Source organism: Fundulus heteroclitus, chromosome 3 (genome assembly GCF_011125445.2).
Source record: "Fundulus heteroclitus isolate FHET01 chromosome 3, MU-UCD_Fhet_4.1, whole genome shotgun sequence".
Classification (NCBI taxonomy): domain Eukaryota; kingdom Metazoa; phylum Chordata; class Actinopteri; order Cyprinodontiformes; family Fundulidae; genus Fundulus; species Fundulus heteroclitus.
The window spans coordinates 43052136-43068414 of record NC_046363.1 but is presented as its reverse complement, the minus strand read 5'-3'; the positions used below and the strand labels follow the sequence as shown (position 1 = coordinate 43068414).

The following is a 16279-nucleotide window of genomic DNA, read 5'->3' as shown; positions in this document are numbered from 1 at the left end:
ATGTAGCTTGTAGCACACTGACTTACAAAAGTAATTATTCCCCTTTGACTTTTCAGATCTTGTCAAATAATAACCACAAACCTCCATGAACTTAAACAGGATTTCATGTAATAGACAACACAAAGTTATTTTGTGAAGAAGAAGCAGGATAACATGTTTTTTTTAATTATTTTCACAAATACAAATCTAAAAGGTTGTGCATGGATTTGTATTCAGCCCCCATTACTCTGACACCCCAAAATAAAACCCACTGCATCGTTCACTTTCAGACGTCACCCAATTAGTAGATCCTACCCGTGTTTATTTCATAATCCTGCTGTTCTGTGGGAACATCAGAGGTTTTCAGAGAAAATCAGAAAACAAACAGCATCATGAAAACCGAGGAATACAGCAGACGGGTCAGGTTAAAGCAGGGTTGGGCTCTAAAAGCAGAAACTGCAGAGATCCACAGCTCAGGTGGAACAATCTGCTGACAGGAGAACTGCCAGTCATCCATCAACAAGCGGGGTTTAACAGAAAGGTGGCAAGAAGTGCTAAAAGAGAGTAATAATTAAATGTTTGCCACAGAGATGTGGAAGAAGGTTCTCTGGTTGCACATGACTGCATTTAGGCCAAAGCTATGTGTGTCTAAAAACTAAATGTTCATTAACACAACAGCTTCAACATGAAACACGGTAGTGGCAGCAGCATGCTGTGAGGATGCTTTCTTTTCAGTTGGCCAGAGTTAAATGCTGCTCAGTACTGGATAACAAAAGCTGTTAGAGGCTGAACGAGACTTGGGGAAGGTTCCTTTCCTAAACAGTCAGAACTATGATGGAGTGCTTTAGGACAAAGGATATCTATGTGTTAAAATGTCCCAGTCAACTTCCAGACCCAGTTCTAATTTAAAAACACCAATAATTTATAGTTGCTGGTAAGAGGCGCTCTAGTCTGGCAGTCAACAGTCGAAAATGTAAAAAGAAAAGTTGTTCTGCAAACTATTAATTCAGCAGGGGGGACTATAAATGCACACCACACTTTTCAGATTATTTTTCTATTTAAAAAAAAAAGAAGAAAAAAGTTTTGTTTCATTTTCCTTCTATGTCAGCATCATTCATTGCAATCAGGTTTTTCCCCATAAAAGTACATTGAAGTTTGTGGTTTTGACATGACAAAATGTAAAAAGGCTTAAAGGATGCGAATGAATTTGGAAGACACTGCAAATGTTGAAGATACTCCTAAATGCCGTCAAATTGTCACATAAACGTCTCAAATATTAGATAAACATCTTAAGGTCAACCGTTTTAAGAACTAACTCAAAGCAAAGACACTCAGGGTCATGTCAGAGAAATAAGGCTCTACCAGAGCACCATCAAAGGGCTAAACACTTTAACTCTGCGCTGTCTCCCTGTGAGTTCCCTCAGAGGTCGAATATTACATTCTGCTTTAATGCAGCTTAATGAGATTTAAATCTCACATGCAAAAAGGAAAAAAAGAAAGCCTGTAGGTGTTTCACATGATTTCATCATTGTGCTTAAACAGGGAAATATCAATACCGCGCCCAGAAGCAACGAGTCCCAGTTCTCGTTGGTGAAGGACAGGATTTCATGGTCGAAATCAAAGTATTTCCTCTTGCAGCACAGCGAGAGGTGGTAGAGCACTAAATGAGCCAGGTCCACCCTGCAGTTGAACAAAAAACACTTTGTTAGTCTGGTCGAAACGTTTCCAACTTCATCTCTGAAGCAACAGTCTCACTGAAGTTAAAAATTACTTCTAACCAGGTCATGGGCAGCCTCTGGACCGTCTCCGGCCCCTTTGCACAAACCGAACACTGGAACTGATAAAACCTGAAATAAACACAGAGAAGAAATAACAATCTGCAACAGAAACTAAACCAAACAGCAAACGAAGGGACGGGCAGTACATGTAAGATGTTAAATATCGCCGTTCTGATCTATAACTCTGACCCTGAAACTTCTGGTCACGGAGAGAAACCGTGACCTTCCTGTTCCAGCCGTGAACCCGGTCCGCGCTCCTCCTCCTCCGTCACCTGCTCAGCAGATGTTCCACCCATCCTGTCAGTCCCAATTTCATCCCTTCTTTTCTGCTGCCGCTCACACGCACTTTGGTGCCAGGATGGGCGTAAAAGCCGACAACGACGGGTAATTATAGCGATAACTTCAGTGGATGGATGTGTTTTCTCTGGCGTGGAGCAGATGCTCTGGAGTCTGTCGCTGTGAGTTTAAGGCGAGCCGTTGTTCTCGTCGCACGAGTCACGGTGAACGTTAGCGCGCACACTCACTAATCATGTAATCTACAGATAATTAAAGCAGTTCTTTGACAAGTGAAGCTGCCCCCGAGACATATTGATCAATTTCATTTCGCTCAGACGAGCATCCTACTCTGTAATTAGCATGCTAATTATGAACTTGGAGTGATAGTTTGTTTTTGTAATAAGAATAATAAAAAAGTTACCATGTGCAGCTATTTAAGAGTTTTGCTTTATAGATACTATACAGTGGCTCTTAAACTGCTACACACTTCTGTTATGCCAGGTTATTCAGAACGTTGTTCCACAAATAATGTGACATTTATTCTCTGCAATTTAACTGAAAAACAAACAAACCTGTTGGAAGTGAAACAGTAAAAAAAAGATGCGATGACCTGGATGTGCAAGAAGGCAAACTAATAATTAGTTTCAGTTTCAGAATTCCATTGCAACAATTTTCAATTATTTTGAATCTGATTAACCTGAAAAAAAGTCCAACAGCCCCAGTTACATTTTGCCGACTTTCAGATTCCCTTATTTTACATAAAGCCATATTTTGCAGAGATGTTACACGTGATCAGTGAGATGTTACTGGACCAGTCAGGCAAAAGTGTCCAAAAGGTTCCTGATTATTGGAACACCATATAGACAAAGTTTATTTGTAGCACATTTCAGTACAAGGACAACGCTTTACATGATTAAAACATAGAAAACTAAAAACAGAATAAAAGCAAGATGGAATAAAACGTAGAAAAATGGAAACAAAATAAAAGATGGGAAAATGGAAACTAAAAGCAAATATTAATGATTTTAAAAACAGTTGGGCTGCAAACTTAAGCTAATGATGTTTCAGTAAAACAGTTTAACTAGAAGTCTAAGGCAATCCTGAACAAATGTGTTTTTAATCTTGATTTAAAGGAACTCAGGCTTTCAGCACTTTTCCAGTTTTCTGGGAGTTTGTTCCAGATCAGTGGAGCATAGGAACTAAATGCTGCTTCTCCATGTCTGGTTCTGGTTCTGGTTCTGCAGAGCAGGCTGGAGCCAGAAGACCTGAGTGGTCTGGAGGGTTGATGCCCTGATAACAAGTCTGTGATGGATTTAGGTGCTAATTCAGGGATTTATAGACTAACAGAAGGATTTTAAAGTCTATTCTCTGAGATCCAGGGAGCCATGGAAGGACTTCAGAACCGGGTCCATGTTCTCTACGTTCTTAGTCTTAGTGGAAGGACTTCAGAACCGGGTCCATGTTCTCTACGTTCTTAGTCTTAGTGAGGACTTCAGAACCGGGTCCATGTTCTCTACGTTCTTAGTCTTAGTGGAAGGACTTCAGAACCTGTGAAGACCTGTGAAAACACTGTTGCAGTGATCAGTTCTACTAAATATAAACATGGATTAGTTTTTCCAGATCCTGCTGAGACATCAGTCCTTTAATCCTGGAAATGTAGGAAGAGCAATGAGTCAGACGGCAACAATGGAAGCTGCAGCAATTTCCAGCAAGGTCTTCTGGTTTCCCACACGTGACAACAAGCTCGTATTCTGGTCCGTCCTGTATCTCCTAAATCCTTGGCTCAGATATTTTCCATATGTGTCCAGAAACGCTCTGCCGGAGCCAAAACCTTCTAGAAGAACTTGTTATGGTGCGATAAAACCAGACTTGACGTACATTTGATGTAAAAACAACACTGCCACCATGTCTGGCCAGGCCCATACACGGTGGCGGATGCATCATTTTAAGTTGGATGAAGTTATGAATAGTTCCAAACACAAGAGGTTTGACCCAAACTGTATATCTAAATCAACATAAGAATGACTTCAAGAGATTAAACTGGGTTACAACTCTCAATCTGTATCAAATAAAGAATAAAATATAAGTCTGAAATAGTTAAAAAAATGCACTTTTTGCTTCTGTTTGTTGAATTGATTTTGCTCTGCATGCTTCAGTCTTGTGTTCTTATTGTAATTACTCTAAACGTCCAATGAGAGACCAGAGCTTTTACTTGTCTAATTACAGGTAAGCTGTGTTTACTTGAAATGCCTTCTCAGTCTGGAAATATTGTTTCTAAGCTAAAGAAACAAATCAAGTTTTAAACATATGTAAAAACCTATGCAATAATGTCTCATCAGCAAGAAAACGCTTTTTAATTTCACCAAATTCCAAACTGACGGATAATTTTTTTTACCTTCATAATTGCCTTTTAGTAGTAAATGTTTTGTATGACGGCGCGGTGTGACGTACCTGTCTCCATACAGCAAAGGCTTTAACAGACACTGTGTGCAGGCCTCATGAAACCACTGACCACAGCTGCCACACTGCAGCATCTTCAGGTTCCACCTGCAGCCCAACAGCAACAAAACAACTAATGAATACATCCAAAAGCTGTAAGGGACATGTTGGAATGCACAATACTGGGCAGAGGTCTAAAGTTATCTGTTATTTCTTTATGGGGGTTTTTCCCAATAAGACCAATAAGTAGGAAAAGCCGACAAAAAACAAAGAAAAACTTTGACTTTTGGAAAACGTCAAGCACTGCTGATCCAGACGCGTTTAAAAGCTGATCAGTCTGGATGCTTGAAAGGACATTATGCATTTATTAGGTTTTAAACTTTAACCCAGTCATTATAAAGTATTTTAATGTCTAAGTTAAAACCATAAGTGTTTTTGATGTGGCATCCAGCTGATGGCTTTAAAGGAATAAACTTAACAAGATCCATTCCTGAAGATGTAAGGTTAGAAGGTATAAACACAAAGACATCCTCCATGATGGCACCCCTTCGTGATGTTTAAAAAAAATAACTATTCCTAAATTAATCTGAGTCTCAAATTATATGGTTCATAATTGGGAATTTCACCAGGATAATGTTCCAAATCAACAGAAAAATTATGGTACTTCTGCTGGGTGATGAATCCATTATATCGATTAATTTGAATTTGCAACTTCCTAAGATTTAATTTAGGAAAATCTAGATTTATTTTATTTTTTGCCAATGCACTCTCCTGCGCTTCCATGCCACTTTGCACTATATCAGTCCTGAAAGAGGAAATTATTTTTGTAATAGCATACAATCTTTAGAAACATATATTGTCAAAATTCTTCAAAGAGGAAATCTTATTACCCTAAGACAAGGCAGTTTAATTTATTAATTTACTTATTTTTTTAAGTTGGTGTGAAGTAACACAAGTGAAGTGGAGCCTGTTTTTAAATGTTTTATTCAACTAGCAGCAAACATTTTGTGTTACATTTTCATTACTTACTATGCCGGGGCGGCCATCTTGTTTTTAAACATGTTTTAAAGCTCGTAATAAATCACACTTTGAATTCAGGTCAACCCGAGATGAGATTATTGAAATAAAAGTAAGTTTAAAAAAAATAATTTCAGCAATTTGCTTTTATGAAACAAAAGGGAAGAAAATCGATTCATCAGATTTAGTTCAATAAAAAATTGGGAGATTTTATTTTTAAACCATATCGCCCAGCCCTGCTTTGGTGGTGTCCAGAGGAAATTTTGGAATTGTTTGCAAGGCAGCTATGAACAAATTAAATATAATATAGATCTAATAATATAGATCTAAGTGAAGTGGAGGAAGGCCACTCGCTGACATGGCTAACTCCTGTTAGCAGTGCATGCTACTAACACTTCATTTCTGTGAATTTTCCAATTTTAAATACTGAAGTAAGACGTTCAGTAAAGCAGGTTGTATGATAGTTTAAGATTAATATCTAAACTTCTCGTAAAAAATGGATGCATACATTGTTCAACCAGTCATGAAGGTCCATTTTTGTTCCTTTGCTTTTATGACCAAACACATAAAGCTGAAAAGCTCCCAGACTTTTTCACTTACGCACTAAAGTGGTGACCTAAAAGGTTTGATAAACCAAGGTCTAAAGAGAAGGTGAAAAGAGGAACGGTGAAATATCCCTCTCTGTAGGCTGCTTGTGTAATCTCTCAGTAGCAAAATAAGAGCCGTTTTATTGACAACAGTTGGTTGTGCAACTATTTCTAAAAGGGGTAGCGACAAAACAACAATTATTCTTCAGATGTGATGTTTTCTCTCATAAATAAATGTGCTTAGATGAAAGAAAATGTGTTTATTTATATATGGAATTATGTTGCTGCAATAAATAATCAAGTTATTTAGAGGTTTTGCTTAAAAGACTTTTACGATAAGCATGAATAAATGCCAAATACGGGCCCACTCACTCTCCAGGTCCGGCGCAGTAGCAGTAGCACTGCTGCTGATTGGTCAGGTGCTGAGGGTCCCAGTCCAAGGAGGACAGCTGGTAGGGGAGCCGCAGTTTCATGAACTGCATGAGCCGGGCGAAGCGTCCCCGTTTGAGAGCGCCGCCTCTCTGCAGAAACAGTTTCAGGACAGAGGTGATCACGTTCATGTCCAAACACACCAGGTCTGATGAGGAGATGGCTCCCCGGCTGTAAGCGGTGGAGTCTGAGACGACACCGACCAAACCGATAATAAACCAAGTTCTCCCTCATGTCTGGACAAACGGAGCACACGTGATGGATTGATTTTTAATCTGCTCCTCTCAGCTCCGCTGAAGCATCATAAATATTGACCGCTCAGTTTCCCTGACATGGTGCGGAACGTATTAAAGTCAATACTGAGAAAATCAGAGAGACTTTTTTTGCTCGAGCAAACACGTTATCCACCACACACGTCACCACGTGGATGGATTTGACTGATTTTTCTTTTCCTCCAAAAATGTGCGACAGAGAGATTAGCAAGCCTGACCTTGGTTGCGACTGCAAAGACGCATTGCCGACAGATCCAGGAGTCGCTGTCAGCTTCCGGCTCGATTGTCGGCGTGTGGCACTCCGCATGATAACCTGTAAACGGGAGGAGGAGGCAGAGCGCTTAAATCGTCTTTGCGGGACAGACAGCCGAAATGACAGCAATGACAGGCCTTTTCCATTTTCACTGCTTTCACAGCCAGTTTGTTTCAGAGCCAAACCAAACATCTAACTGTTGCATTTGCATAAGAGACGGCGTTTGCAAGGATTCTCCCTGAAAGCAGATGGTCAGCATCCCCGCTTGTGGATGACTTTAAAACCTCCCCGCTTCTACGTTGCGGTTCTTTCAGTCTGCTTTCAGCTGCATGTCACAATGCTTTAAGCAGTCCAATGGTCTACCAGGTGAAAAGGGATTTTACTTCCCCTTGACGTGCAGAGCTTGACACGAGAGCATTACCTTCAAAGGACTTCTAAAGTTGGAGCTGCACAGTATTTAGTAACGATGCTTCATGTGCTTTAACGGCCTTCCTGGACCTTTTCTGCATAGAACAACTCAAACAATCCCAACTGAGTAACCAGAAATGGGATAAAATTAAATAGTATCACAAATTAAATAATGCTGCTACAAACCTTAAATATTTAAATACTATAAGAGCACAGTTGTTCAGAAAGGTGTTTAGAGGGCAGAGTAAAAACTCTAAGCTTTGTTGTTAGCTTTAGCTTAGAAATTAGATCATAGGCGGAAGTTAGTCTATTAAATTTATCTGCAGTAATTTATAGTGCTATACATGTGTAAAGGTATAAATGGTCTGCTTTTCCAGGCTACTCATACAATAGTTGCTCATTATTATTCTGCCAGTCAGTGGGGAAATCCGTGGGTGAAATCCTGTCAAGAGATTTCACATTTTTTTATATATATATATATATATATATATATATATATATATATATATATATATATATATATATATATATATATATATATATATATATATATATATATATATATATATATATAAAACCTTGATGCTACCACTATATATAACAGCTCATGCTTGGATATCCCAGAGTGTTCCCAAGCTAGTATATTTATTTCCTTCAACAAGTCCTCCTTTCTGTGTGATGTGCAGACTAGAGGCATCCTGATCAGATGAAGGAGCTGCTTTCCATATCTCTTAGAGAGAAAGCTCATTTCGACCCCTTCTCATCCTTCATGACCACAGAGGAGGGGAGGAATGTGTGCTAGATGGACCAGTTAGATGTGTCTTTTACGTCTTTTAGCGCAGCAGCGAGGAGCCCGATCGTTCTCTCCATCTCAGGCTCCATCCTGCAGTCGTTCAGCAACCAAACACCTGAAGAGAGTCGCCTTCGTTGCAGATACGTCTTCAGACTGATGTAAGAGTCGCCTGACATCTGTCCACCTCTGCTTGGAAGGTTATTTCTGCTTGTATAATGTATTCAGTTTGATTTTAACACTTTGAACTTAGAATGAAGATCTGCTGATGTTTCAGGTCATTTCTTTGCAGAATGCATAATCATAAACATTCACGACGCAGTATTATTTCAGGATACTTTTTTACTTCAAAAGCATCACATTGTGACCATTTATTTCTCTTAAAGCATGTCTGCAGATCTTTGAATTAGAACAAAGCGGCAATCAAGACATTCTGCAGGATTTAAATCTCTAAGTTCGATGTCTCGCGATATCTTATTTATGTCCCCTCCTCTACGAGCGCAGATGCGACAACTCTTCGCCGTCGCCGTCGTTCATGATATGCGGCTCTCTGAGTTGTTATTTACCATCTTGTGTCAACTCTTCAAGGTCACTACAAGCTCTGACGGAGACGCAGCGTTTGACAGAGCATGATGAGGCGTGCTTCCTTACCGTGGCGGCATTTAAGACAATTTATGAGGGGTTCTTTAAGAGGCGGGGCGTCGCAAATACAGCAAACTTCCTCCACTCCGGCTGAGACTGAGGGAAGAGGAGGAAGAGGAGGGAGGGGAGGAAGTAAATGTGTGAGAGGAAGACAGAGACACACAGAGAGAAGAGAAAGCAGTCAACTGCATTAATTTATGTATATTGATTCACATCCCTGCCACCCCATTGATTTCAGAGTTGCGTGCACCTTTCGTCTGACGTGGCGATGTTCAGCCTGGTCCTAACAAGTGTCCACCCCCCCCCCCCCCCTTTGACTCAACATTAGAGGGGAAAGGAGTCGTTTCCCCGAGGACTCATTAGTCTAATAAATTCATTAATTGACTCTAATGACCCAGAAACAACAAGCTTCCATCAGAAAAAAAAAAAACAAAATGCAAATGTGACTAAATATTTTCATCTTCTGGAGCATTTCCAAGGACATGAACTGAGAGATCTTTAGAGAAAAAGCATCAAATCTGAAAGCGTTTCTTTAACTTTAATTTCAGTCGATGCATTCTGACCTAAACTTCACATTAAGGCAAGATTTCCTCCAGATTGTTTTTTTTTTAAACAAGCTTATGAGATCACACGGTAAAGGTGCCTTATACGATCTTATGTGATCTGTTACATTTCCACTACGGTCTACGGTTCAGACTAAATGTGTCTCAGTGACGCCGCTGCTGCGGTGGTCGTTGCCATGGACAGACTAAAAGTAATAAACCCAGGCAATGCACAGCAGTATTCTCTGAAAATCTGTTCACTTTTCAACATACTGAAGGAATACTTATTATCTGCACAAATAACATTCAAGTAGCTTCAATCAGTTCAACCAACGCATCGGGTCATGGAAGCAGTGACATTAAACCAATAAAGGATCCGCGTTTAAAAGCACATACAGTTTTAACCTTAATTAAAATCCCTCCAGACGTGATAGAAATGCATGTTTCTGCCTTTTCCTTCATCTGTTTCAGCAGAGAGAAGAAAATAAGCTCCGATCAGGACCACAAACCAAAGTTTTACAGCTGTGAGCCTTTAACCTGTGATATGGCGCTCTTACCAGGTTCCAATGGTTTTTACTGAGCTGGGGAAGAAATCCTTCTCTTACTTTGCTCTATGGTCTTGGAATAATTTACAAAACTTGCTCCATTTAAATGATCTAATCCCATTGAATGAATTTAAAGCCATGTTAAAATGTCATGTAATTGAAAAATGTAACTGCCCTATATGACCTGTCTTTTCCTCTATGTGAGATTTTATCTATGTTGTACTTCTGTTTGTATTTTAACTGGTGTGCCGTCTTGGCCAGGTCTCCCTCGAAAAAGAGATCTTAATCTCAAGGGACTTCCTGGTTAAATAAAGGTTAAATAAAATTAATAAAAAAAGAAATGTGGTTATCATACCTCTCTGTCAGGCATCAACAGCTTAAAATGCCTAAAACATGATGTTGGTATTACTGCCAGCTTAATGAAGAAGCACATGAACTCCTTAAAAGGCTGTTTGGAGTGATTTTATTAATGTTTTAGAATCTAAGCCCCTGTAAGAACAGCTGAGATTCTGCATTAGGTTCAAAATTAACTCAAAATATACGAAATCTGACTTTTTTCTGGGATCAAACTTATGCTGTGCTGTATTTTTTCTTGGAAGTCGGATTTTTCAAGTTCCCACTTGGAGAATTAACAAGAACGCCGCCTGAGGTCGGAGATCTTCATGCCGCCCTAAATCAGTATCCATCATGGCTGCTTCAAGCATAAAACAAGCTGAGCGTTGGGGGCAGGGGCGGTTCTAGACAGGGGCCAACAGGGGCCCATGCCCCTGTAGAAATGGTACTGGCCCCTGTTATGGCCCCTGTACTAAAGACTTAACATTAAATAAACTTCTAATAATTATTTGCAATGGCAAATAAACCATAATTGATTGGTCACTTTGACCAATTTTATTTTTTATCTATACAGTTTTACTCTAAGAAGGATTTAGAAATTAAGATGTTTCACGTTTAGCTTTAGCCGTATTGAGCTGGGGGCAAAATTTTCAACTGCTAGATCAGGTGTCTGAAACCTGCAGTTCCAAAACCACAAATGGCTCACTTAATATTATTACACAGTTAAATATTGCTATTTTATTGTTTCACTTTTTTGTTCTGTGCCCCTATGAAAAAACACTGGCCCCACCTTGGCCCCCCTGGTAAATTTGGTCTAGAACCGCCACTGGTTGGGGGTCTAAAGCATTTACCAGCACCATTGATGGTTTGAATCTGCAGGGGCACATAATATACCATACAAGCTCTATTTCTGAAGATGTTCCTTTAGGTTTAAAACACAGAAACATTTCAAGAAACGTTTTGTCTTCCTTTGTATTGTAAACCCAGCGGACTTTAAATCAGGCAAAACTTTTCCTGCTTCAGGTCGGTAAGGACTACCAGAATTATTTATTGTTTGCTAAACGTCAGAATAGCGAGAGAGAGAAGTTTAGATATTACTTCTTTTTCTTTTACTTCACTAACTTTTTTTTTTTACAACTACTCTTCAATTTCAGAAGTTTAAATGCACTAAGACCCCAGATGATCAAAATAACTTTCTGACAGGTTCATTCAGACCATTTTAGATAACTGGAGGCACATCGATGAATGTATTTAAAGACAACACATCAAACACATGGCTTCCTTTTGTGACATTATGGAACAATCTAAAGCATAAAAGGAATGTTTAAGACTTTAGGAAGAGAATTGTGAGCCTTCACCCTTCAGTAAAACCTCACATTTATCAGTTAAAACAATTATATGTGAGCCTAAACAGCAGGAGAATGTTCTTTCCAGCAAGGAGACAGGTTCTGGGTCTCAGAGATTAACGGGTTTTGGTTTCAAGTGTTCAAATCAACCCCAGAAGAGAAAAACAAAAGACCTTGTGAAGATGCTGACGGAAGCTGGTCAGAGAGCGTCATAATTCACAGTGAAAGGAGTCCTCTACTGACGGGCTGAAAAGGCCACCTTCTCAGAGAGGAAAAGGCAGTTACTCACACAGCAACATACCTGTCCTGTGGCCGGATGAATGAATAAAAGCTGAGCCGCTCAGCCTAATCATCATTGCTTCGTTTGGAGCAAAAGGGACAGACGCTGAAAAGCTTTAGATCACCAAACCGGCTGTAAAGTACGGGAGTGGAAGCTTCATGTTGGGTCAGAGCTTTGCTGCAGGAGGAACGGCTGCATCTGAGCCAAGAAGCTAAATCTTAGACACAAACAGGTTTTCCAACAGGAGAATGACCCAAAGCAGACCACCAAATTAGTTATGAAGTGGCTTAAGGGCAACGGAGGTAGTGTTCTGGTGTGTCCATCACTAAGCCCTGATCTCAGCCAGCCGTCGTGTTCAGGGGGAGCTGGATGGCTTCAGTCCTTGGTTGGCCTGGGTTAGCGTCCCGGATCTCTTTCCCTTCTCTCTTCACCCACTTTCCTGTCAGATTACTCTTCCACAAAAGACACTGGTGCAATAAAAACCTATAAAGATTAATAAAAATGAGCGTTCAAGGCGGAAAAGGTTGGGTTGAACAAGGTGGATCCCAAACCTGACCCAATTACACCGGTTCTGTCAGGAGGAATGGGCCAAAATTCCAGGAAACTACTATTCCCTAACAGTATTACCTGATATACACCGTTTAAAAAACACATTCTCAATATATTAAGGAAATGTATGTAAACTTGTTTCATTTTAGTGGTATTTAGCAAACAGAAAGATTTTGGTCAGCCTACAACCAACCTTTGTTTTTATAGTGCTATTACGAACAATATAGTGATCACAGATGAATTTAACAATAAAAACAAAAAAACATTGGTCTAATGTTGAAGCTCCCCAGGATTAACAGCCAATGAAAACAGATGAGAGATTTAAAAGGTTCTGGCGGACCGTCTGGATAGTGGGAGACCGGTCAACGGTTGAGGAGCTGCAGCTGAAAAAGCTCGGCCTCCTTTAGTCCCCAGCTGAGTCCGCAGAAGGAGGACAGATCTGCGTTCATGTAAAAGTTCAGTGAGGTAAAGACGGATCGTTTAAAGGTTTAAAAACCAAAAGTGAAATGCTAAAAGAAACAGGCAGCCAGGGTGGAGAGGATAAAATGAAGGTTGTGTGCTCACTCCTGTCTGCACTATTTATCAGAAATAAAAAGTCAAATTTAACGCGCTGCAAACGTCCGGTATATCGGCTAAAAATCTGACCGTCCAACCAATATTTAAAGATTAAAGATAAACTTTTTATCAATCTTTACTTTGTGTGATTAAAAGGGCTGAAGAACATGCGACTGAATTCTCCTAAACAATTTTACTCAGCGGAGAAGTTTTCCCATCCCAGAAAGCTTTACTCCATCATCTGAAGGTAGAGTAAAAAAAAATAAAAAATAAAGTTAGTCTTACACGAATGAATGTCCTTTCTCAGCACCCAGAACTCAGAGTTGTCCTCAAATCTCACCAAACAGCACAGCTTGACTCCGTCGACCTGAGGAGGGAGAAAGAAGGAGCCGGAACATCACGGGAGTCTGATCCAGCATCAACGCACACACACTGGGCTAAAAAGCATGCTTCCAACAACACACACTTACCCTCTTCACGTTGCCGAGGTAGAGTAGTCCATCACTCCAACGAGCCAACACATCATCTCCCTCACTGACTCCCCCCATCCTGACCAGACACACAGAGAGGAGAGAGCAGGGATGGTGTGAAAATGGAAATCCCGTTTATCCGTTGGATACTTTGCTGCCATTGCTGACATGCGGGGTTTGCCTCTCAGACAGCCAAAGGGGTTAAAATCTCCTCCACACACACACACACACACACACACACACACACACACTCCTCTTCAGACCTGAGCATAGCGACAGCCTGTATCCACCAGAGTGAAAGATGAGAGTGAGTATACACAACCAGAGAGCAGGATAAATGACTACTGCACACATCAAACACACACACACACACACACACACACACACACACACACACACACACACACACACACACACACAGGGGGGAAAGCACTGCATGATGACTGCTGCAACACAGTTTAACTGCATGCAGCTACTTGAAGCATCTGCCATGCACCGTGTCTCCCTCGCCTCCTTTTGTGAGCGGCTTAAAAAACTTGAACAGGTGCAGGAGAAGACACCGTTTGGACACTGAGCATTTGCTCCTCCGGCGCAGGCACACACACACACACACACACGCACGCCAGCGAAGACGCAGCACGCACGGCGGTGTTGTCAGGTGGAGGATTCAACAGCGGGGCTGGCCGGTGAAGGGTACCTGTCAAGTCGAACTCCTCTGCGTCGGGGTCACTGTGATTCCTGGACAGGCTGGACGTGGAAGTGCCTTCATCAGCCGGGGACGTCCAATTAACGCCGGCCGGCTCCGGCGCGCAGCGTGCTGGGTGGCAAAAAGTGGCTGGTGTGCATGTATGTCTGTGCCTTTGCCAGGCGCCTCTCTGTGACTGTGTGTGTGTGTGTTTGTGTGTGTGTGTGTCAGTCAAACCGTCAGCAGAGAGGAGGAGGAGGAGGAGGAAGAGGAGGAGGCGTCCGTCCGTCCGTCCGTCTCTCTCAGACGAGTTTGTCCGTCCTTTCTCCGCGGCGCCGTTTCATCGTGTCCCCGTCGCTGTTGCTCTCTCACCTCCTCACACCTCAGCCCTCTCCCAGCCGCCGAAGCTGATTAAGGCGGATTTCGTCTGAGCTGCGCCGGAATCAAGCCGCCAGAGACGCCATCATCCCTCTGCCTCTCGCCCTCCGCCGACTTGTTGTGACGCAGACATAAAACACTGAGCTACCGTGGGAGCGTGTGTGTATGTGTGTGTGTAGGGGGGGGGGGGCGTCCAGAGGTTTGGCGAAGGTTTGCGCGCGGGGGTGGGGGGAGGTCTGAGAGCTTGACCCTAAACTGATCGTGACACGCTTGTGATGTCTGGGGGCAGGAAGTGAAGGATGCGGGGATGCGGCGCTCGGCGACAGGGGCCAATTAGGCGGCCAATTAGCGACTTTAGTCGCCTCATTAATTGGTCTCCGACAAGAAGCAGCGGGCAAGTTTAGGAAAGCAGCGAAGAAAAGTTTTCAGACGGAGCAAAACTGGTGCCCAGCGTTTCAAAGGGTTCCAATATGAAGCCTCAGCCAAAATTAACTTGATGCTTCGCTAATAAAGCGTTCCTTTGAAGTCTTCTATAATATAATGCACGTTTTCATCTTCCTATAAAACAGACAAAAAAAATCTGCACATGTGAGTGAAAACATTTTTTTGACAAAACCTGTTATCTTGATGTAACCTGGCTGAAAATTAAGACAAAATCCAAACATTTCCTGCACATCGATCTGGATTTTCATTTATTATTATTTTGGTTGAAAGTAACACACAGGCCCTGAACAAAATACCATGACCAAAATTCTTGGAATAAATTTTCCAGTTTAATTGTAGTAAATATAAATAAAAATAGTTTAAAATGTGTAGGAGAAAGTCAATAGAATTGGATCATTTCGGTTATTTTGGTCCCACACAGCTGAATGCAGTCGTATTAACTGCATTCAGCTGAACCATCTTATGCCTTGTTTATTTCTTACACCCTAAGTGTACCATTCATGTGCTACAGCCGCTGTATGCCGCTCAAAATGGCCCCTGGCACATAAAAAAGGTGGAAGTTTGGTGTTCCGTGTGTGGCCACTGGAGGGCGCGCAAGTACCAGGAACTCTGGGGCCGACAGTCGTTCAACAAAGCATGGCGGGATCTCAGAAAACTCCTCATTTTGAGATTTAAAAAGAGACAAAAACAAGGTTGACGATGGAAAGATCCTAGTCCAAGACATTGAATGAGTTCATGTAAGTAAAAGAGCTGAATATTAAAGCTTTGGTGTCATGTGGTATTCACCTGTGTAAAGCAATCCCATGTTCCTTCATACAGTAAGAGCATTAGCTGCAACTAATCTGAATTCACATTGTCACAAGGTTCAGAGATTATGCAAATCAAAACTGGAAATAATTTAGAAAAATAACAACAAGGAGAGTCCTAAAGGTCAAATCGGCCCAATCTAAAACACGGAGAGCGTGAAGGAAGTTCTGGGAGCTTTGACAATGGTCTCTCCGAGAAATATTTAACATTAGAAAGTCCCAAAGGCTGATATAAAACTGGAGGTGACAGGTGGGCTGAATGGCCCCGTCTGGGTCGGGGGCCAGTCTCTGCCTCCAGGGGAGAAGTTTAAGTATCGTGGCGTCCTGTTCAGAGAGTAATGGTAGGAGGGAACAAGTGATGGACAGAACCATTGGGGCTTTATCTGCAGTAATCAGGGCGCTGCTCCAGTCTGCTGTGGTGAAGAAACAGCTGAGCCAGAGAAAAAGCTCTTTCCAGTCTGTCTGGGGGTTCTCTG

At 41.5% G+C, this 16279-nt stretch overlaps 1 protein-coding gene across 1 annotated transcript in view; it reads right to left on the bottom strand.

Moving 5' to 3' along the window:
- Positions 1-14717, bottom strand: part of phf1 (PHD finger protein 1) — a 31689-nt gene extending 16972 nt beyond the window's left edge. Inside the window, exons 1-9 of the mRNA XM_036135449.1 lie at positions 14188-14717; positions 13491-13569; positions 13306-13387; positions 8880-8966; positions 6996-7090; positions 6449-6597; positions 4485-4580; positions 1758-1826; positions 1536-1659 (exon numbers count right to left, since the gene is read on the bottom strand). Coding sequence (XP_035991342.1) covers positions 1536-1659; positions 1758-1826; positions 4485-4580; positions 6449-6597; positions 6996-7090; positions 8880-8966; positions 13306-13387; positions 13491-13568 — 780 coding nt within the window. The 5' untranslated portion in view covers position 13569; positions 14188-14717. The remainder of the gene's footprint in view (positions 1-1535; positions 1660-1757; positions 1827-4484; positions 4581-6448; positions 6598-6995; positions 7091-8879; positions 8967-13305; positions 13388-13490; positions 13570-14187) is intronic.
- Between the last annotated feature and the right edge of the window lie 1562 nt (positions 14718-16279).